This window comes from Mya arenaria, chromosome 6, assembly GCF_026914265.1.
Source record: "Mya arenaria isolate MELC-2E11 chromosome 6, ASM2691426v1".
NCBI classification, from domain to species: Eukaryota; Metazoa; Mollusca; class Bivalvia; order Myida; family Myidae; genus Mya; species Mya arenaria.
Genome location: NC_069127.1, coordinates 50,846,084 through 50,870,049, shown reverse-complemented (window position 1 = coordinate 50,870,049; position 23,966 = coordinate 50,846,084). Strand labels below are relative to the sequence as shown.

The window sequence follows — 23,966 nt, the reverse complement described above, 5'->3', positions numbered from 1 at the left end:
GGAGCTACATATATCCAATACCTCAGCACCGGTCTCTGCACACACACGCTGTACCAATTCGTTTATCGGAGATACATTTGCATCCCGTCGTGGACACACAGTGCAAACATAAACTTTACATTCACACTGGCGCAAATGTTCAACGGTTTTCTTGAGATCTCCATAGATTTTATCCAGTGGAGCCCTGGCAGCAGCATCATTCCCGCCGGCGTAGATTATAATAGTGCGCCACTCTTCATTGCTTGAAACATTTAACTTAGAGCAAATGTATGATAACTTCTTGCCTGGATTAACGTCAAGTTCAACTTTTGGATGCAGACGCCGAAATTTCATACATTTGAGGATTGAATCGCCAATCACCAGTGTTTTTGTTTTGTGCTCCATCGGTCTCACATCGTTTTCAAAAGCTGTTTTCTGTGATGTTATTTTTGTAGAAACTGGTTTTCTCTGCGATTTTAATGTTTGATTTAGTTGTTTCACTGCGTCGGATATCGATTGCAATTTCTTAGCATTGGATTCGTTCATTTTTTCACAAGACGATTTCAACTGCATAGTACTCGATTCTACATCTTCAAGGTGACGGTCAGTAAAATCAGAGTTTGTTTTATTTTGTCTTTTGACGCTGAACATTTCATCCCGTAGTTGAGCAAATCTCTCTTCTGTCTGGGTAATATGATATTCCAAATTAGTTTCTAAACGACTGACAGATTCTTGTAGACCTTTGAGTAAAGCAATGGTTTCCGAGATGGGATGTTGGAAATCTATGGCATCGACTTCGTTTGTACTTGTTGTTAGCGAATTTTCTACGCGGCATTCTGTATCAGTATGCATTCTTAACTGAACTTCACTGTCGCAGTCAATTAAAGTGACTGTTTCTTCTTCAGACTGAATAACAAGGTTCGATGGGTGCAGCAACTCCTTTAACGATAAATTAATATCTTGCACCGTTACGCCCCTTTCAGCTAAATTATTTTCGATAGAAGAGACTATTTCCGGCAGATGATCTTCGTGAAACCACTCGACTTTTTTTCCGTTGACAAGACATGCACAGGCCGTATGATACATATTTAAGGTATAATGTCCCTTACCATTGTTGACCTTAAATTTAGTCTCGACAATCCGCTGTTTTTTATCATGAACTTGAGTCTTCAAGGTCTGGCCTTGCATTTCTCCCGAGCTGTAAAATTGTTCAGCGGCTGCCTTAAACACTTCGTATGTTCCTGTGTTGAACCGGAACATAGTTCCTCCTCCAGTGTTTTCAATAGTAACAGTGTCTCTATCACATGCGCTGTACTTTTTCTTCAGCGCTTTCTGTTTATTTAACTGATATAACCGTTTCTCCATAAGTGCGGCGCCGGTTTCCGGAACAATTTCAGTCACCGTTAAATCCATGTTTCAAGGAATATCGCGAAAATACTTATATCAATACACTAGAAATTTAAACGTGCATTTTAATTTTTACATTTTTCATTCTGTTTTAACACTGTAACGTTATATATGATTTTAATCTATTATATTCCAGACGTTGTCCAAAGTTGTTTACTTACGCCGGACGTGACGTCATCATCAAAGTTGTTTACTTACGCCGGACGTGACGTCATCATACAACGGCTCTTTTTATTCTGTTTAGTACTTCATACAGATAAACATTTACTATGTAAAAATACTTTTTACCATTAAGAGAACACGTAATGAGCATTGATATCGGGATTTTCCAAATCAGTTGAGAAAATCAGTCAATGTTTACATTGGTTAGACTGAACCATCAAAATAAACAACTATTGCACTGATTGATATTCCTATTATCTATTTCTTGATGATCAGAATAGATAAGAGCTGATCGGTTTTCGGATGCCTATACATGTAAATATTGCCATTTAACGAAAAGAGCTGATTGGTTTTCGGATGCCTCTACATGAAAATAGTGCCATTTAACGATACAGGATTTATAGAGGTGGTTAAGTAATGATGTTACAAGGCTTATGATGATGTTGTTGTACCTTTCCGATTATTTCTCTAATGGCAGATGGGTTCTTGTTTGCGTGGAAATATAAAAGCACCCAGAGGTTAAAGAGTACGATGAAAAAGAAAAAAAAACAAAAAAACATCTAAATAATTCTGGCCCAAGCTTGATTAAGTCGCGTATTTATGTGATATGAAATACAGTAATAAACTTTAGGTAAAGATGAAAGATTCTGAAATAAATAATATATAATAATTTATTCAAAACGGTTGTTGAGAGAAATACGTTGTGACGAACATATTTCAAGCTACTATGTATCAAAACTACCGCCCTCCCGAGGTTTAGGCACTCTGTTTCTAATTTCTTATTAAGAGATTTCACATACTTTTTCAATTGTCTTATCGTAACCAAGGCCTTATTTCCAAGAATTGTAACAACATGTTTTTACGTATTCCAGCTAGTACCTCTAATTAGGACGAACGGATTTGGCTTGCCTAATGTCTTATGTTTAGGTTAAAGGATCATTCTCACATTTTATAGAAATATAACAAGAAATGTAAAGTGAATGAAATGTTTGGGAAATGCATCCGAACTACTTCATCTGAACACAAAACAAGTAACTAACTGATAGGAAATCTGAATGTTGTATGCTTGGAAAATTTAAACAAAATATTTTTGAATCCATAATGGTATTTATCGTCCATGCCATATGTTTGATAATTTTTGTTATTTAATTTTCCGTTTGGAAAAACTGTCGCCTTGCAAAGTCGATGGAAAAGTTTAAAATTAGTTTATATGATATAGTTTACGCTCTTGAGTTATTTCAGGAGGCTATGGAGCAAGCCCTTGCCCACGGGGACAGGTTGGTCCAAGCCAGATGTCCATAGAGATCGACACAACTACCAGGCCATTAGATAAATAATGCATTAATTTCTTACTATTATTGAACATAACATACAAAACATAGCAATAATATATTCAGTATTTGTTCATAAAATGTATTAACCGAAAGAAACGCTTGCTCCGAGTGAAACACCTTACATACATTTCCTGTATAATTATTTGTCTGATTTTACTTAATTCAACGTTTGTCGCTCAAAAATATATGCAGAATGAATGACATAAGCAATCGCCCGTAATATTTTGTTTTTGCAAACCAACTTCGTACAACGCCGACGTCGAATTCATGGCTTTAACACTACATTTAGTATTTTTGATATAAAGGAGAGATAAAATTACAGAGATAACATGACTTTCAAACTTTGGAATAAGTTGTTTGAGTAGATCAATATATAAGCAGTTCAATGTATTCATTAATTCAACATTGGTTCATTAACGGCTAGAAAAAGGAACATGTACGTTTAATAGCTAGTTATTTTATGAGAAAAACAGCTACGAACTTTACTTTTATTTTACTTGTTCAAACATACCGCCTTCTTAGATATTTGGGGTTAGAAAAGTTCGAAAGTTGAAAACATACAACTGTGCTCCGATAAACAATAGGAAACATCTGTTTCTTGTTACAAATGAAGAGTAGTTTCGAGAAAAGTTTAATAGATATAGTACGAAGCGTTCTAAGATGAGAGATCTTCGTAATACTTTAGACAAACATAAATGAAATTGCAACATCTTGGGTAATTAATTCCAGGTTGTAGCAGTTCACTTGAAGTATAAATAAAATTATGACTTAAAATGCTTAAAGGAAATTAACATGTAAACCATTTTGTACGCATTCGATATTCGACATTCGAGGGTTTAAAATGTACAAAAAATGAGGCACGCGTAAAAGTACTTTGTTTTAGAATTATCTAAAAGCTTGAGATGACTATTATAAACAACCGACACATTGGAAGCATTTTATAACATCATATACTGGTAATAAGTGAAAAGCTCATTCATCTGTAAATTAATGAGTTCACAGGATTCTAGAAAGCACATTTGTCAGGAAATATAGTGGCTGTCGGGATCCCAAAAATCTCTATAATATTATATTTTTAAAGATGCACTCTTACTCACAAATTAGATTTACCACAAATAATACATTTTTTTAAATCAAAAAGGCAGAATATTTGTCGAAATCAATGGTTTCTATTAAAGCTGCACTCTCAAAGATATACCACTTTTTATTTGCTATCTTAGAAAGAGCAATTTTTGGCATAAATATCTGCAAACCAATGATATAAGATTGCTGACAAAAAAAGAGATCGTAGATGTTCATATTTCCGTTCGAAAATTAATGTTTTTTGGCTTAAACCGTTACTAACGGGTAAAAAAAAATGCATAAAACATCATTTTTTTGAACTTCAATATAACACTCTATGATAATTGTTTTATCAGCAGTCTTAAATAACTGGTTTCCATGGATTGTCGCAAAAATTGGCTCTTTTCAAGACAAAAAATAAAAACAGTTGTCAAAACGTTTAATCTGTGAGAGTGCGGCTTTAAGGTTACCGATTTAAATGTGAAAGGTGCTGAAAAGACAGTATTTCTACCCTAGTAGATCTCAGTCAATCTTTTTCTATAAATGCATTATTCAGGGAGTAGTTAAAGGTTTATTACTAGAAATTTATGTTTGTTATACAAATGTACATGTGTATGTATTGATTTTTAACCAGAGTGTCACTTTAAACAAATAAAGTTCTTTCCAAGATTCCAGAAAAAAAGAACAACATTGATCAATAACTGTAGGGGTTGTAGGAAAGTTCACACTGTATACTGTACTGTGTTTTATTGGCTCCATGAGAACAAGATATCGTAATTTTAATAACTTTTTTCAGCGTGCCTATCCTCGCTACCAATCTGCATATGCAATTGCCGTGGAAACCGGGGATCGGAAATGCCAGCTGGACGTTCTTTCCGGTATGGCGCTTTGTGCGTTTGGTGCTCAGGATCTAGAACAGGTAATAAAAGGATATTGGGGGATAGAGTTTAGAAACTATTGTACTACATGATCTAACTGGGATCTCCTAAAGTAAATAGCAAACTATGGCATTTCTAAGTCGCAATCTTATAACTTTAATTGATATCATTATCAATTTTATTCATCATCATCAGAAATAACGAATTCCTTTGGTATTTAATAATATGTCATGATATGTATTATATGGATACCACAATTATACATTTAATTATATTATTGTTACCACAAAAATATTATATCCTTCTATCATATTGCAGGCCGTTGAAATCAACGAAAAGGTGCTGACATTATCCAAAGAACTAGAATCAAAGGTACAGGTCTATTAATTTAAGTTAAACATGAAATTTTGCTGTAGCATACACACTTTTTCCTGAACAATAGAAAGCAAAAATACGATTACCACTTTCTGAGATAAAGTTTAGAGAAACATGTCAATTAAATACTAATAAGTAATGTTATTATTGTTGAAGATGATCTATATTTAGCATAAATCCTGAGAAGTGGTTTTAAATAGTTTGGTGATGTCATTTAAAACAATTTCAACCAAGGATATATGGAACGCTACGTGTCTGTTAATTAGCAATACGAGAGCCAAAATATTAAGAATTTTGTAGTGGAAATAAAAGCTATAAAAATAACGTCATGTTCACCATCAAGCCTAGATTTTATCGTTTTATTAGCGCCAAACGTCTTAACACGTCGTAAAACTGTACGCCTTATTTTTACCACGAAGCTCATTGTTAATCTTAGCTGGACATATGAACGTTTAGGCCAAATAAAAAAATAGGTCTGTTTCAGGTTACCCGACCGACCCTATTTTTTTCCCGCCGACCCTAACCAATTTTTCCCTGAAAAAAATGTGATTTGGGTACGAAAATTATTTGTTACGAAATGTTTACGCAAAGTTGACAATATTAGAGTTGGATTTCTGATTGTATTTACCGTAATTCACCATAGAGTTAGGACACCTTAATTTTTTTAATTTTTTCGCTGTCCGAATTCATAGAAAATAACCATTTTTACATTTTATCTACATGTATGTTAAACCTGCCTTTTTTCTTCATGTCTACCACTTATTAAATTTTCCGTAGTTATCAATGGTTATAACGCCTATAAGTGTAACTCCGTCATCAAGTTATAATAATTAAATTCCCATTCAACACCATTTTATACATGCATTGAAATAAATAAACACCTTCCATCGGCTTCAGATCAAACAGTCACATTGTGTGACGTCACAGAACTCTCAGTTATACACACGAGGATCTCATGGAGAGCATGGATATTGTTATGCAGGATTAATGTTTCTGAGTGATGTTTTCGATTGTAACTTACGTATTGCATTTCTAACTTTAATTCATCACATTAAATAGTTACCTGTATCATTGAATGTGTTGCCTTTTATTGTTCTATTGATGATTCAATGAGTATTACTGTACGATTATTGCTTCATAAAGTCTATATAAAAAGTGTGGTACAAGTTTCAATAATAATAGCAGAGTGATGTACCTTAACTTAGTTGAAATCCAACCATAATTGTCAAAGTATTTAACCAGACAAATTAAGAATATTTCCTTTGAAGCATGGAACATGATTAAAAACTGCTGATTAACCTGAAAATTGATGACTTTTATTTTTGTTACAGTCTGAGGCAACAGTTACTGAAATTAATATATATAAAAAAATAAAAAATAAAAAATTATTCCGACCTACCTACCCTATTCTTTTTTGGCAGCATTACCTGAAACGCACCTATTTTTTATTTGGCCTTATTATATCAAAACATCATAAATCCTCAGGCAATATTTATTGCAAAAGACGGCAGTCCGTTTTCACTTCTGTGCTATACGGCTGTACTCCACTCTGCTGACGTCACACCATAGACATAACACTGTGCGATGTTAAATTGACCTCATGAAACAAAAAAGTGCGTCATTTAAATGACATTTATTATAAGGCATATATATATATATCTTTTAACCAGTAAAGTATATAATAAAATGGTATGCGCCTCGTGAGATCTGTATCTGCAATAATCCACACTAGTCGAATACAACCTCACATATCAAAACGCAGTACTAGTACCCTGATCTTCGACTTACTTGAACTGCAAATAAGACTTTTTGAAGCTAAAAAAACGTTTGTGTGCCTTGTTGTAGTTATCTGTCATAGACGACTTCATGAAACATGTATATTATACATAATTCATGCACAACAATACATGTATAGCATGTAATATTTCAGTTATATACATGTCAATCGGCATGTTTTCTGTATGTATTGTATGCATGATTTGATATTAATTTCAGATATGTTAGCTTACATAAAGGACATAGAAATAGCTGGAAATAGTGATCTGCCATAGACCATTGTTCGTTGCATGTAAATCATGTTATTTTAAGCGAGAAATGTTAACCTTTCATAAATGACTTGGTGATTTCTACATGTTTATCATGTTTTCTTACAGCTAGATATGCTAACCTGCCATAAACGACTTTGTGATCTCTACTTGTATCTCGACTCGCCAGAGGTCTCTTGTGTCCACGGTTTTCATGTTCGACAACTCTTGCGTGACCTTCAACTATATTGTGGCGTCTGTGCAGAAATTATCGGTGAAAAAGACGAGAAAGTACGTCCACTGCCATGTTATCACATCATTCACGAACGGTGAGTTTTGTTGTCAGTTTGTACTTGGTTAAACCAACCTTCTTGCAGGGTTGATCTGGTTATAATATGGTTACCTCGAATATACTAGTAGTCGGTATGAACCAAACGAATTAGACGTTTCGAGCTGACGTTGCTATTTCTATCAGGTAGTTTTTGAAAGACTTTGATTTGGTTTGAAATCAACTATATTTGTGTTTGTGTGCCAGAACCTAAGAGGTTATCCTGCATACATAGAAACATTTATGTACGTGGTACATTAAAGCTATTTTTGACTTCAGGTGTCTCGTGCACTTATATCGACCAACATCATCTACAAGTCTTCCTATGCAGCGACGTCGCCCGTGTCCAACCTGTCGACATAGGATGTCAATGAATCCTGTATCTGATATCGAATGACTTCATCGAAACGGCATCTAAACTGAATTTGATGTCGATTTGCGTCATCAAAACCATCAAGTGTCCTTAAGGGTTAAACATAAAACGATTATAAATGGGACTCTTAACAAATGCATGTAATAAAAAGTGACAAATTAGTTGCTACATCATGTTGTAATGAGCTTCGTTTGTATTTGTAATAGAGATGGGCTCTTTTATGCTGTTCAAATGTCCATAAATATAAATACAATTAGTAAATATCATTCGTCACTTATAAATCATTGATGTATTTAATATTGCTGTTGTAACTTCATTATATTTGTTAAATATATTACAAATTGTTACAGGTGATGTTCATACTTAAAAACACATATGTAAACAGTTGTTTTCGTCTCCAATGGTAGTTAAAGCAGTAAGTATTAGTTTGTATATTTCCCAAAACTATTAAAGGCTGTCTGCTATTTAATAAAACTCTGAATAATTATGATAACATAGTGTGTCCCAATTGTATTCTTTTTCTCCAAATACAGCTGAATTAACAAGACCTTACAAAAGATACATTCATACCAGAGTTTATATTTTATGATAGCATACATCATGTTATCAATGTTATTTAATGTTAATACTGTCGTGAAACAGTTGTAAAAAAATGATAGTTAATGATAGATATTTGTAAATTCCGAATGGATCCAATGCTTCCTCTCTATGTTGCCTTTAGTTGCTCCGTATTTGCTCGATTGTAGGTTCGGGACTATATACATGTCGGCAAAGCCTCGGAATTCTTCCTGAGGTACAAATTAGATGTTGCTTGAATTCCAATATTCGGTCATCCACCAGAAGTTGTTGTTTTCTGTTGCAAGAGTAGTAGCATACTGGAAATAAATCGGACACAGATTATTTTTAAACCTAGTGTCTCGGCTTAAATAATGATTATGGTATTTGAACTATAATAACTATAAACTATATCTACATTGAACATCAGGACGATGATTAAGAAACTAAATCTTTGTGATGAGTTTGAAAATGTTACTGAGATAAATGATGTGAAAGAGATGCTATTACAGAAGATGGTTATCTGTTACACATCTAGATATCAGGTGAAGTCGGGTTTTAAATGACATCAAATGATTCGCTGGAAGTCTTTTAATTGCCCAATCCGCATTCGGAGTAAACACGCATAACAGCAGAAGTCACTTTGATGAAACAACAACCTAAAATAACGCGAATTGTTTGTTCCACGGTATAGGTTCTAAGGAGAACCATTCAGTAAATTTCCCTCAGCCTCATTTAATGAACTTAATGGAATTGATTGGATAACACAGAATATACAAAAATGTATGCCAATATGAAATTGCTAAGCATTGTTTTAACCACTCCAACATACAGTGTTTACACAAACGGTGTTGAAAACACATACACCGACATAATTGAAGTTGAATGGCCTTTTGGTATGTAAATATAAAAAAAGGATGTTTAAAGTAACAATTGATAATTTGCTGAAAGTGAAATGTTTTACTCGAATGGAAACGTTCTACATTGCAACGAGAAGGAAATAATTGTGACGACGTCTCAATTCTTGTTTACCAATCGTACTGACGCAAGCTTTCATCCTTCAGGACATTTCGCGGCGAATATGAAGTACATATCGTCCATTGCTTCGATTTAAGAAGTATACTCTGAGTGATCTAGTTTAAGTACACAGTCAATTGACCAAATCACTTATTAAAAACTCGTTATAACAATACGGTTAGTTTTATAGCTCCTATATTGGTGTAAAATGGAAACATGAGAACAAAGCACATACCAAACACTCAAAGCATCGGAGAGGGTCATGTTTCTATTTCAACGTAATGCTATTATTTATCATTTAATTTCAAGGTAGCATCGATATAAAGTCGGTCTTGTAACTATGTGCAATATTAATTATGATGGTAGGGCAAAGGCTAAGGTGGGTCAAAAAGGATTTAATTCATTTTTAGTTATATATCACGCCTCATGGTTCAAAAACAGTTATACATGACAGAAGTAGCTTACTTTTGAAACAAGTATAAAGTTACAAGCAAGACATGTGAATCTATATTTCTTCCAATGCTGAGAAAATACCAGAAATAGTCAGACTTAAATGTATTAAGAACATCCGAGGTTGTTAACTAATATATCTCGATTTTTTTTATTGTTGGTTGATTTTAATTATTAAACGTATAAAACGCATAGTATGCATTCGTGTTTGTGTGATACAATTCATTGACATTGCATTTAAATGAGGTGATACAGATTTGGTCAAATTTATAATCGCATATCTTAGAATTATATTCAAAATGTATACAAGTTCAGTGTGGGTTGTATCTATCCTTACTTTTTAAAGCGAAGGTTTACTTCCCTTGGAAGAAAATTAACCACTGATATTAGATGATTTTTAAGGTAAGATTATTTTACAACGAGGTATACGTATGTATATTAACTAATCCATTCATCTAAATTTCAAGCAAGATTTTTTAGCAGGGGTGCAGACGCATGAAAAATAATGGCTTTTTAACAGAACCAGTCTGAGAGTGAAAATGAATGGATTACTAAATCAAAAACAGTCTACATACACTAATAGGCTTAAACATACTAGTTAAACCACAGGAAACTACATATGCATACAAACTAAGCCATTCAGCTAAATTTCACTTATTGTTTTGTTAGCAGGAGTGCAGACGTATGAAATATAATGACTTTTCAAAAGAACCAGATTGAAACTGAATGGATTACCACATAAAACAACAATCTACATACATTACTAGGCTTTAATATACTAGTTACACCACAGGAAAATGAAGCAAAATCAGTTATAGACCTTGAGCAATAATCACAAATGACTTTTCACAGTATCAGAGGGTAAACTGAATTGATTACCAAATAAAACACATTAAACTACATGGTTTGATAATAAGGAAGTGTTCAAGCTGTTTGATTATAAATATAAATCTATAACTAGGATGTAAAACATATTTATTTGTAATATAGACCTGTATATTTATCTATTGTGATGTTACATGAGCCAAGGCTTGTTGCGATAACGATCTTATCTATACGGATCAACAATGTAACAAAAGCCTTTGTTAAATGAGATCTCATATCACAATGTTATCCCAAATGTTAATTACTTATTGTTTGACGACCGTTTTAGTTCAAACAGATAGATCTTGCCTCCGTTAAATTGCAGTATAAAAATGTTCGCACTACGCTTTATGATGGCCCTTTGTTTAGAATATGCCCAGGTCAACATTCTTCTCAAATTAAATCAAAAGAGCTGGGGCTTTCGTACTTTTGGGTAGTTTTTCTATTTAATGTGTTTGAAGAAGAGTTGGATATAAGCCCAAACTTACGAAAACATGTTTGTGACCGTTCGTCGTGAGCAAATACAATAATTAAAGGTGTTTCAAATCAATGTATAAATGATATATAAAAGGGATGGTTTTACTGATATCGATACTTTTCTTGTCCATTTATATGGCTAAGGCACAAATCGGACAAACAGGTAAGTGTGTGTGTGTGTGTGCGTGTGTGTGTGTGCGTGCGTTCGCGTGGGCGGTGCGTGCGTGTGTGTGTGTGTTTGCGTGCGTTCTCGTGGGTGTTGCGGTCGTGCGTGTGTGCACGTGCGCGTGCGTGCGTTCGCGTTTACGTGTGTATGCGTGTGCGTGGGTGCGTGTATGTTAAATATATCCTTCTTAGCCTAGAAAATTGCACTATGGCTCAAATTTCTTGTTGACTTCATAAAATGCAAATGGCATTATCAATGATTGATTTGGTTATCAGTAGATAATTTAGATGTTAACTGTAGATTAAAATAAGCTAAGATCATCAACCATCAAATCTTGACCACACTCGTTTTAACCACTGAAGGGATCATACTCAATTAATTTGAATCCTTAACCTTAGAAATGCCTTACCGATTTAGTCCATTGCGATTTTATTTTAAAGAGACTCACGCACATTATTATTGTTAATGATTATATCAAAACTTTGTTGAACTAATATGATTTTACTTATTGTATTGAAAAAACGTAACATTTTGGAATATATGTCACGATTTTCAATTTTATAAGCTTTGATAATTTATTTCAGAAGATATCAAAATGAAAAGCAAATGCGTCTCAGTAAACATATTAATGTCTTTAAAATGTTTAAACCTAAATGGAGTAAGGAATATGTGAAACTTTTAGCAGTACTTATCTGCAACCTGCACATATCATTCATACTGGGCTGATCCTACCAAACGCGGTAAGTGACGCGATAGGGGCATCACAAGTCTTGTGCTGCCTCTAACACTTAACGTAGTTATGTAAAGTAAGGCGTACAAATGATGTCATAAAACCGTTTTTCCTACATCCAACAGACTGTACGGATTCTTCTGACTGCGTGACCCTTATATCCGCGGTGTGCGACACAATCGTAACTCAGAAATGCGTGTGCGTCACCTCCCAGGGATTCACGGCGAATGCTAATAATGACGGATGCGACTACGGTTTGTTATGTGGAGTATTTTACTTCATATTTTTCAGACGCTCGACAAAATAGTTTATATTTTATTGGGATATGACTTACAAGAAAGTGATTATTATATAGAGTAATTGGAACCATTTTTACATTCTTATCTTCGTCCGTTTAAAGCACCATGTAATGACTTTGTATTTAAAATACCTCATACCAATTGAAACGAACATGAGAACACATTTATCTTGGTCATTGTGATCTGCAGTTGCAAACAATATGGTTTCAGTCCGAGTAAGATGTGCAAGGTGTTGGACGTCTGCGACTGCAAACATTTCCATTTCCCCTAAAATAATAATAAGAAGAGGCATCGTTATAATCTTTTGATATGTTTCCACCCTTTGTTGTTACGTATTTCTTAAATTATGCATTTGCCAATGAATATACATGTAGTGTACTTTGATTAATTTTCATGTTATCCTTTTGTTTAAGTTATTTTATTAAACAGTACCAATTTCAAAAACGACGCACAAGTCGTAATACTGTTATTAATATTCCGTGGTACATTTTTCCGTCGTAGATTGAACGTGAAAGTGACCCCTTATATCCTGCTTATTTTTAGATTGCAGGGCGCTAAGCGCACCGAACAATGGTGCCGTTTCATACACATCCACGATACAAGACTCCGTTGCTACGTATAGTTGTCTCGCTGGATTCCAAATAGATGGTGTGACAAGAAGAACTTGTTCTGCAGTGACGCCCAAAGGATGGTCTGGTGTAGCACCCTCTTGTATTGCAGGTAAGTACTGATGCATAATGAATCATCACAGAATTATGATTGATAATTGGATACTGTATCAATTTATTGAGAATATATTTAGGTTGTTGGATTTTTATGAAAATGTATTCAGTATATTTAAATATACAAATAATTATATATAATGCAGTATATAGACTCAAGTTTTGAAATGTCGATATGTTCACTTAACAATCAGGAGTTTTACATTAACAATTGATCTCATTCTTTGTACAAATTGTATGGTGTATGAGAACCAAAGAACCTGGGAGACTACTCAAGTGACTAATGTTGGTTATTCTTTACAAACCACATAAGTAAGTAATCTTGAAGTAACCAATTGTTGTTATACGTCTCAACCAAACAGAAATCCAAATCGATACAAAGTATAAGCAAGAGAACATTATTTTATGTTTATATTTTTTAATTATTAGCAGAATATATATCTGCATTAACTAAGTTAATATATTACAAAACAATGAAACCTACTGGGTAAGCTCAGAAATCAGACAAAACTAAACCATGTCTCGAGACATTAAAGTGGTGGAACAAACGTTTTAGCGACTTTAAAGGCACATTTCGTTATTTGGAAGACAGGTAATAAAAGGATTTCAAGAGGCCAAATTCAACAAGATATTTATTTTTTTTCATTTCTAAATTTAAACAAATGATCTCACTAAAGCAGCCTTTGAATCGAAAATAAAGATGAAAGACATGAATTTAAGGTTAAGTGAGATTTATAGGGGCTGTACTCCGTATAATGAAATTGCGAAAAAAAGCATAGAATTCGGCCGACACATAATTTTAGTCAAACTATTAATTCAATCGAAATTAATCAATTACATACTTTGTTCATCGTTACTTTCAACTGTATATTTACATGTTAATGAAGTGTTTGTAATGACACTATTTTTACCTTCACCAGAGGTGGACGCCTGTGAAGGAATCAATTGTGCAAACGGTGGTACGTGTGTCAGTTCGGCGGGTACCTACACATGCGAATGCGCAGATGGGTTCAAAGGGACGTTTTGCCAATCTGGTTAGTCTTTTGTATTATTTTTTTGCCTTACCAATCAATAATGAACACAAAAGTTTTCAGTTTTAAAAATCCGATTGCAATGGTTCTAAGCATTTCTTGCGATTACGAGCTTTTAAAATAATTGGGCCACAGGTTTGAAGTAAAGTTTTCTTTATATTACGAGCTTTTAAATAAGTATACATCCATATTAATAAAACAGTGCAAATCGCAAAGGATATGGAGATATTTATGTAAATATATTAATGTACATCCATCAACCAGACAAGGACGACTGCGTGGGTCACAATTGCCTGAATCAGGGCATCTGCTTGGACGACGTCGGTGGATACAAATGCTTTTGTTTGCCGGGCTACGAGGGGCAGTTCTGTCAAGAAAGTATGTATTGACTTCATGTTTTTAAATGATAATGTTGTGTATATATTGTCTGTTCATAAGAATTCCGTATATTAGTGCACTTGACTATCAATTTCGTCTGCGTTTTGAATTTCTTGTTCTTTGCTCATGCCGTATTCTATGGTAGCATACATCTGCGACCAGATAACCATATAACTAACTAGTTAATTAAGTAGCTTAGTTACCGTAACTAGTTAACCACTTAATTAACTAGTTAAATATGTGGTTAACTAGTTACGTAACTACTTATTTTTTTCAATAAATAAAAGATCATAACGGGAAAAATGCATGTTAGTGCCTACAACTGCCATTCTTGTATTATTTTACCAGCTTAATGTGAAATGGTTAACTAGTAACGTAACTAGTTAACCACATAATTGACTAGTTAGTTAAGTGATTAACTAGTTACGTAACTAGTTAACCAGTTATCACTTATCTATAAATAGCATTGTTTTGCTCCATTGCATTGATACATAGTCACACTTTAGTCATCGCAGACATTATACGAAGTCTTTGGGGGAATTAACCACCATCTTCAGTTGATGGGTGTGATTCTATCTGCAATAGCATTCTAAAATTAATTCACAAACACAAGAGGAAATTTATATCTATGACGATTTGTGTTCAAACAAACGACCCGGTCAATAATTGCCTCACCTGGTCGACAACTACCGACACACCTGGCTATTCCTTTCACATTATAATTAAAGATTAATGAGTGGGCCTTTGATGTATGTTATCCTTAACGTAATGCATGGCCGTTCGCATGATCTGAAAATGTGTTGGTGCGATTTTCGGCAAATAGGGGTTCCAAGAGGCGGTTGCCACTTTGTCAGGAGTATGGGGGATAAAGCCCCCGTTGGCTTTTTATGTTGAATTTAATGAGAAACCACACTCATCAGGGGGCGGCTTTCTAAACAATTTCACGATGAAGAGAGAAAATAGTTGTTAAATTTGGATAAGCATATCTGTAGGGTCTTTGACTATAATACTAGTAAGTACATAGAAAGTTTTAACATTTTAGGTCCCCTTTGACCTCTCGCTCTCCCGTGTCTATATAAAAAGTCCTTTCGTATGTAAATGCACGAGCGAGTGCAAACAACAAGAATCTTTGATCTATAGCCTACATGTCATGTATGATATACTTCCCGCGCAGATGCGGAAGAAGGGTTATAGTACAGTACGGGTATTCCAAATATTACGCAATATCTATTTATAGATAAGTGATAACTGGTCAACTAGTTACGTAACTAGTAAACCACTTAACATTAAGCTGGTAAAATAATACAATAATGGCAGTTGTTGGCACTAACATGCATTTATTTCCCGTTATGATCTTATATTTATTGAAAAAAATAACTAGTTACGTAACTAGTTAACCACACAACTAACTAGTTAATTAAGTGGTTAACTAGTTACGGTAACTAGTTAACCACTTAATTAACTAGTTAGTTATATGGTTATCTGGTGGCAGAGGTATGTACATAAAGAGTAGAAACAAATACTTTTTGTCTCATTTGACAGATGTCAACGAATGTTTGTCCAACCCGTGTATCAATGGGGCATGCGTCGACGAAGATAACAGGTACACATGTACCTGCCTGACAGGATTCACAGGATCAAACTGTGAGACAAGTAGGTAGAGATAGCTAGCTAAATAGTAAGTTACTTATTTAGTTCAGCGCGAATGTGACGAAACTTGATAGATAACATCGTCGGATACCCCCGATACACACTTTGCCATGCTTCGTTGTAAACAGTGGGCAACTTGGTAAGGAAAATCTCGTAATCATGAATAATTAAGGAGGCAGTTTCATTCGTTCCGCAAAGTACCAGATGCGTAAGGGTTAAAAATATTCTGGCGATTGCCGGAGTTGAATCGGGTCCGCCTTCTCAGAACAATAATGTTTGGTAGTAGTAAAGACCATACGGCCACGGAGGCTACTGCCACTGTGAAGTTATTGAACAATATTTGTCTGTAACATGCGAATTCATTGAAAGAAGAGTTGTCTCTCCTGACTCATGCATATTTATTAAAACGAGATTTTGTCAGTCGATTGTCCCACGGTATGTATGAAGTGTAACGAGAAAAGTACCATGGTTGCCATCGATGGATAGATAATAGAATCACTCTCGAGTTTTTGGGGGACACATCAGTACTTGTGTCCATTCTGAGAGGTCGTATGAAATATCCCTGGGGCTATGATTACGAACAGTTTCAAGGCCAAGTCTAGACTCAGACTCAGATAAGCATTTTTATAAAGAAACAAAAAGTCATATTTATTCCATTTCTCTTACAAAATTAATTTTATGTTAATAATAGTATAACATTCAAACAGTAATATCTATTCAGCAATGTTTACAATCAATGATCTGGTAGAAGGTAAATTACAATAAAATGAAGTTTTGCCATAATGAGTCTTGAGTCTGAACTCGGACTTGAGACTGTTTGTAATCACTGCCCCGGGTGAGATCTACCCCACATCTCGCCAAAGTGTTCTAGAACGTTGCTACATGCTTTCCTGTTTTGAAAGCACACTTCTGTCCTCAAGGAAAACACCATGTGCACCCTTGTGACTTTATATAATTGAATGTTTTAAAATAATCTAATATTGATTTAGTCTAATTTAAACTTAGGTTAGCTAGCATTAAACACGTATTTAAATAATTAAAACAATATTTAAAACACATATAATAATATTTCGATAGTTATCTTCCAGGTGTAATTGAATTGTTGTAGACATTGACGAATGCAGCAACACCATTTGCGGTCAGGGCGTGTGTACGGACCTGGTTAATGATTTCTCTTGCGCATGCAACCCGGGTTATATGGGAGCTGACTGCAGCACGGGTAACTGTAACAAAAAACAATATACATGTTTCTCATTAAACCTCCTTTTTTAAGAACAGAAATATCGCATAACACACGAACACACAAGAGATCTTTTTATATTTGTATTGGAGGTGTTCAATCTTATCCTTTAAAGATGCACTTTTTCTCCCAAATAAGATTTACCACAATTAATAAAATTGTTTTATTGTTCCAAAACGGATGAATTAATGTCAAAAACAATGGTTCTTATGAAGGATACCGAGTTAAATTTGAAGGTAATGAGCATTAAACACGGTATTTCTACCTCCTGAGACTATACTAGACCACAGTAAATCTTTTATTATTTACCAATCTTATGATATTTTGGCGCTTTCTGCTATTAAATTCACGGCTACAATCGTGTAAATAGTAATTAATATTTTCCATAAATGCATTATTTAGAAAAAAGTTAAAGGTTTATCATTCAAAACTTATGTTTGTTATACATGTGTATTTATTGATTTGGAATAAGAGTCAGTTTAACTACACCACATTCTGTCCTACATGTCTATACCTTGGCAAATACATTCTGATTTGAGCAGTCGCCCACATCCCAGACAAACATGACTCTCTTCTTGTTTTTAAGACACGCATTTATTCATATAAAGATATCCATATTACAGAAATAGATGAATGTTCATCGCAACCATGTGTAAACGGAGGAACTTGCGTGGATTTGGTCAATCAATTCAAGTGCAACTGTGCCGCTGGCTACACCGGAATTCATTGTGCAGACGGTCAGTGCTTACGTCTTTTATCAATATAATTCAAATGTAGGAATAACATTACTATTTTATTAATCTTAAATTTAGATTGACACTAAGACATTGTGGTGTTAAGACTATTTATATCAGGGTGATAATGTGTCAATTTATTCGACTGTGTTTCGTTTCCGTTTGTTACTCACTTTCAACCCCCCTCCTCACCTCCCCCCCCCCCAAAAAAAAAAAAAAGAAAAAGAAGAAGAAATAAAAAATAAATAAAAAAAGTTCATACCTATTTTTTATTATTCAAAATCATGGGCAATAAGACTAAACGGGTTGGGCGGTTAATGCAGTAGCACACTCGCTTTCAATAACGTAATACCAAGTAAAGTTTCAAAACAATATAACTACTTTTCAAAAAATTCATTATAATTAATTAAATTGAATTAACATTAAATTAAAATTAAGATTAAAATTAAATTAAATCTTTTTTTAGAAAAATTGAATCAAATTAAATTAAATTAAATTTACTTAAAATAGAATTAATATTAAATTTAAAAGAAATAAATAAAATGTTTTTTTTTAAATTAAAGCTTAAATATTATTTAGTGAACGACTTAATGTTATTCTGGGAAAAGCAACTATGAACCAATAGTATAGCATAAGTATTTAACAGTTCTCTAAGATCTTAGCTTAGTAACAAATTCGTAAGACTGCTGAAAAATTATCATCCTGCTGAACCAGAATATCATATCGTATTCTATTCCTCAATCTATTCATAAATAATGCCGTAAATATATTCATAGCACACAACGTATTCAATGAATAATAGTATCTAGTACAGGTTAATAATCTCTGCCCACAAGAAAAGATCTAGAACAAAATATTATCCTGACTAAGAAAATTTCATCTATCGTCCAACCATTTTTGGTTAGGACGAAAGAAAGTTATGACTTACCTGTAAGATCTGCGCTCTGAGAGTAATTTACACCAACACGGGTTAAGTATAAAATGACCACTCTCGCGCGCCCACTCCAGAAGTCATTCTGGTTATCTTACAGGTAAAAGTACAATTTATTATTTTAGGAATATATTTCATTATTTTATTTAGATTCTTTTTTTCATAAATTGTTTTAAGTCTTTCTTATGAAAAATGTACTGAGTTGTTTATTGAATAAGATTAAAAGAATTATTTCGTCAATATGTTTAGTATTTTATTTGAATTTCTGTTTGCTTTCATATTTCTTGAACTAATATAATTCTAGGAATTCCTCAAAAGTATTGATATGTTTTAGAAAAAAACATTTATATTTATTCTAGTCACACTAATGAATTTTGTTACTATTCGCTATGTTAAAAATTTTATCATGATATTCATGTGTTGCTTTCAATTAAATTTGTTATTTTATTGTAAAAGGTATTTTTCACAAATTGTTATCTATTGTGATTTTTCTAATAAAGAAGTCATTCTGGTTATCTTACAGTTTTGTCTTCTGGTCGTGTTTCGGATTGAGAGACATAACCTGGTACCTCTCAATGAAAATTGAAAAATGAATATGAGCTTCGCTTCCCCAGTTGGTACGAACACCAACATCAGTAACGAAACCAATCCGTAACAAACGCGACCCGGTCATGTCCGACATGAATTAAGTCTGGGCATTAATGCTTGCATGACTTATGTCCTTATTAGTGTTTCAGGTTTCCTATTTTGTTGTTGTAGTAAGGGTTTTTGCAGTAGATGAGGCAATTCTTTGATATTTAATCTATACATCTATTTCACGCCTTATTGTTTAAACTGTGAGCCCTGTAATATGAGCACATATTATGGACTAACTATGGTTAAAACACTAATTGCGAAAAACTTCAATAGCACGTATTTTACATTGTTCAGAAAAGAATGGTAATATTTTGCTAGAAAGTAATAATACTTTATAGCGTGTCGCGCTATTTTAGGTATATATTTGTCACTTTCCCTAATCTCATTCAAATGAACTCTTCCTTTACACTTTAGTTATATAAATGCACGAAATTCAGGTCAACTTGGTGACTTATGTAACGTCGTCACAGACTTGTGAGATAACATCACCAACGGCGAGTGTGACTCTCTAAGTAAATGTAGCTGTATGCCTTGATATGACGCTGTTTTGATTTTTGAATGCCAAGGTGGGTAACCATATATATATATATAGAAGATAAGCTGACTTTCCATGGCAAGTTTTGCTCTGATATGAACTTGCTTAGACCTTACAAATTTAAGAGAGTTAAACTCCTTACAAAAGTCGGGTACTATTTTGTAAATAATATTACAAGAACGGAAACCAAGCACTTTCGTTGGCCATATGTGGTCAAAGTAATACAGTGCTAAACACATCTGTGTATTCTTCTAACCAGTATAGGCTACACGAAATTACGTTCGTACGTCTCATAGATAAACGTTTTTATCCTCATCATTTTTTTTATTCTACAGAACTCAATGAGTGTGCTTCGAACCCTTGTATAAACGGGGGCACGTGCAATGACCTTATCAACGAGTTCACGTGCACATGCGCAACTGGTTTCCAGGGGACCACGTGTCAAACAAGTATGGTTTTAAAACATTTGTTTATTTAAATATCAAATGTTAGTATATCAGTTCTTTTTTCAATCAACAGCAATGTTTGTACAATAACTCATACATAGACATGCAACTTATTCATTCTTTTCACTAAGCAAAAAATACACCAACCGGAACGAACATGCGATTTATTAACATATTTAACCTAAAAGCAAAACGCCGCAAGTGCCGAAGCCGGAGAGGGATTTTCCATTTTTATAGTGAAAACTTTTCATCTGGTACACGTTCGAGATTTGAACCAAATATTTCTATTTCCTTCTCAAAATTAAAACACAGCAACAATTTTAATCAAAATCAAAGCACTTAAAGTAATGATAGATTTCCAATCGGCAATATTGATTGTTTAACTGCTACTTTTTAAAGATACAGGTTATTGTCATGCCCAGCCGTGTCAAAATGGCGGCTCGTGTACAGACGGACTTGCAGCATACACATGCACATGCGCAGACGGATATGAGGGGACGAATTGTGAGACATGTAAGTGAATTATATATGACGGTTTGTCTGGACAACATGCTTCGGATTATGCAGTTTATGTATGTGTAACCATTTTAAAGAACGAGGCATTTACTGTTGAGTATGATTATTGTTTTGTAAACGTGAGAGTTTTGTTGTTGTCTCTCTTAAAATCTGCCAGAACGGCGCCACCTGTATCAAAAATAAAATAAAAATAATTGTATCATTGCATTCAACGTTTTATTTTACAATATTTATTTGAAATAAAATCGACAAACTAACTTACTGTTGTGAATCGGTTTAAAAAAACACTTAATTGTGAACATCTGCAGATGCCAACCACTGTGACAGCAATAGATGTCAAAACAACGCCATCTGCGAGAATACAGCCAATGGGTACTTCTGCCTCTGTGCTGAGGGGTACTTCGGAAAATACTGTCAAACGAGATCCAGTAAGTAAGGTTAGCCTTAGATGTTCTTATTTGCTGTGGCCAGACCCACACATTTACTTATTAAGGTATTTAAATGAAGTCTCATTTTTATCTATTACATAGTATAACAAAATTATTGTGTGTCTTTTTGTTAAAAATAATCAATTTTAATTTGTAATACTTGTTTATCATTTTCTCTTGTTTATTGCCGTTTCAAAACATGTTTCATTTTTAAAATTACGTCTACTAGGCTTTTTTGTCGATTTTGTTGTATTATTAAAATTATTTTTTGAAAGAAATATGATTTTCATATTTTATTGCAGTATATATTAATTACTACATTACTTCATTTTTAAAATTACGTCTACTAGGCTTTTTTGTCGATTTTGTTGTATTATTAAAATTATTTTTTGAAAGAAATATGATTTTCATATTTTATTGCAGTATATATTAATTACTACATTCTTACAGTTAAAGAAATTGTTGAATTTAAGAAAAAGGTACAATTTTCATTCACAATGCTCCTGCAAAACAGACCCTGATCATTTATTTTCATTGTGTGTTCATATTTTCTATATCTCAACCATGAGTTTTCCTCTAACTTTAAATTAAATTATATTTAATTAATTTCATTATATGTTTGCGGATCTACTGCGAAAAGGTATTATAATGAAGTATAATACGTACATGTCAATACTCTTCGTATTTTTGTATTTTTCAGAACACACAGCATTTGTTTCAACAGAAATGGCAATCGCAATCGGTATTGGTGTTGTATGTGCATTCATGCTAGGTGCTTGTATAGGAGCGGTGGCTATGTACAAACTGAAAACGAGCAATACAGTCGGAAGTTGGAAGAAAGGTAAAATTGTACATTTACATTATTAAAACAGGTCTCGTCACGTATTTAATTTGTAAAACTTGTATGTCATTGATTTAAGATTTCTGTAATCAGTATCGTAATCATCCATTTCTAACAAGATCGGGCCCCACCCGCTAAAGAACCGAAACTGAGAGAGCTACGTATGCAAAAGAGGGAAAGGGATACGTTGAGCCCACTAGGGTACTAGCGGCGAACTTGGAACCAACCTTCCTGACGACCGAAGAAAGCAGTGCCGTTACTTCATATTCACTCAAAAGGAAGCTTTAATGAAGTCGACAACTTTTATTGATAGTGAAAGTATGTTGAACATTCACTGTGTTTTGTGTTTGTTTTATTTTGTGTAGTTTCTTTAAGTTGTTATGGTCCTAGGTTGAAAGAAAAGCTAGATCTTTCATGAACTCAAAATAAATTTAAATGACATGTTAGGTCAATAACTGATTTTGAATAACATCACTTTTTACACTTATCATGCAATGTGACAAAACTGATAAAACATACCAAATTTCATCTTATGCTATAAAAATATAATAATATTTGTAGCTGTTCTAATGCTTATTACAAAACTGAAACTTGTGATTTGGACTTTGGCAAACATTGCAATTGAACACAAAGTAAAGCAAATCAATATATATATGCAAAAAGCTAAAGAAAAGTTACAAGGATTTTGAAGATTTTATTTAAATCTTTAAGACCAGTCCACATGTTTTGTTTCATCAAAATTATTACTGTAAAGTTTTATAAGTAATTGGTAACTTTTATCAGATTGCATAAATTATCAATATCAGCTCGAGATATATATTACTGACATATAAATTTCCTTTGACCTTGTTGGAAATGCATGAATATATAAGCCTTACATGTCCGCGTCCGCATACGAAGCTGTCGTTTAATCTGTTCAATGTGGATACATGGTATGTGGTTTTCATTTGCATTCACAACTTATGTATTCTTATTAACTCAGTTATCATTATACTGTTAATAATGTTCTTTTCAAGAAAGTTATGCTATTTTTACATACGTACATACCTTCCAAATAAATGGTGAAAGCGAGTATTCTTATACGCTTAAAATTATCAGAATTGGTTAGTTTTCAGATCACAACAACTTTGAAAATGTATACAGAATATAGAATATGTGTGTGTGTGTGTGTGTGTGTGTGTGTGTGTGTGGAAATTCAATAGTTAATAATGTTGGCGAATCTAAACCAAACTTATATAATTATTATTCCTTCGGTCCCAAATAGGAGGAGATTGTTGTAAACCTTTAAAGTTATTTAGTTGTTAAATAACCTTCCATGTCAATTGAACACCGATGAAATAAAACATAGCATAGTTGCATCAGTAATGTCAGTTGAAACAATTGACAAAATAAATAGTT

General features: G+C 33.5%; 1 protein-coding gene across 1 annotated transcript; it reads left to right on the top strand.

The window, feature by feature from the left end:
• The first annotated feature begins 11,420 nt into the window (after window positions 1-11,420).
• On the top strand, window positions 11,421-23,037 carry LOC128237876 (fibropellin-1-like). Its single transcript, XM_052953456.1, has 13 exons — window positions 11,421-11,448; window positions 12,307-12,435; window positions 13,024-13,200; window positions 14,123-14,236; window positions 14,498-14,611; window positions 16,154-16,264; window positions 17,370-17,480; window positions 18,125-18,238; window positions 20,673-20,786; window positions 21,183-21,296; window positions 21,599-21,727; window positions 22,428-22,568; window positions 22,688-23,037. The coding sequence occupies exons 1-13, from the start codon at window positions 11,421-11,423 to the stop codon at window positions 22,774-22,776; spliced, it is 1,485 nt and encodes a 494-aa protein (XP_052809416.1). The 3' UTR covers window positions 22,777-23,037.
• The last annotated feature ends 929 nt before the right edge of the window (window positions 23,038-23,966 follow it).

Bases quoted from the DNA above. Each gene is read 5' to 3' on its own strand.
- LOC128237876 (XM_052953456.1), top strand. From the start codon at position 11,421: ATGGCTAAGGCACAAATCGGACAAACAG. The intron at 18,239-20,672 runs GTCAGTGCTTAC...TTTATTCTACAG, and splicing joins CGGAATTCATTGTGCAGACG to AACTCAATGAGTGTGCTTCG. The intron at 20,787-21,182 runs GTATGGTTTTAA...TACTTTTTAAAG, and splicing joins GGGGACCACGTGTCAAACAA to ATACAGGTTATTGTCATGCC.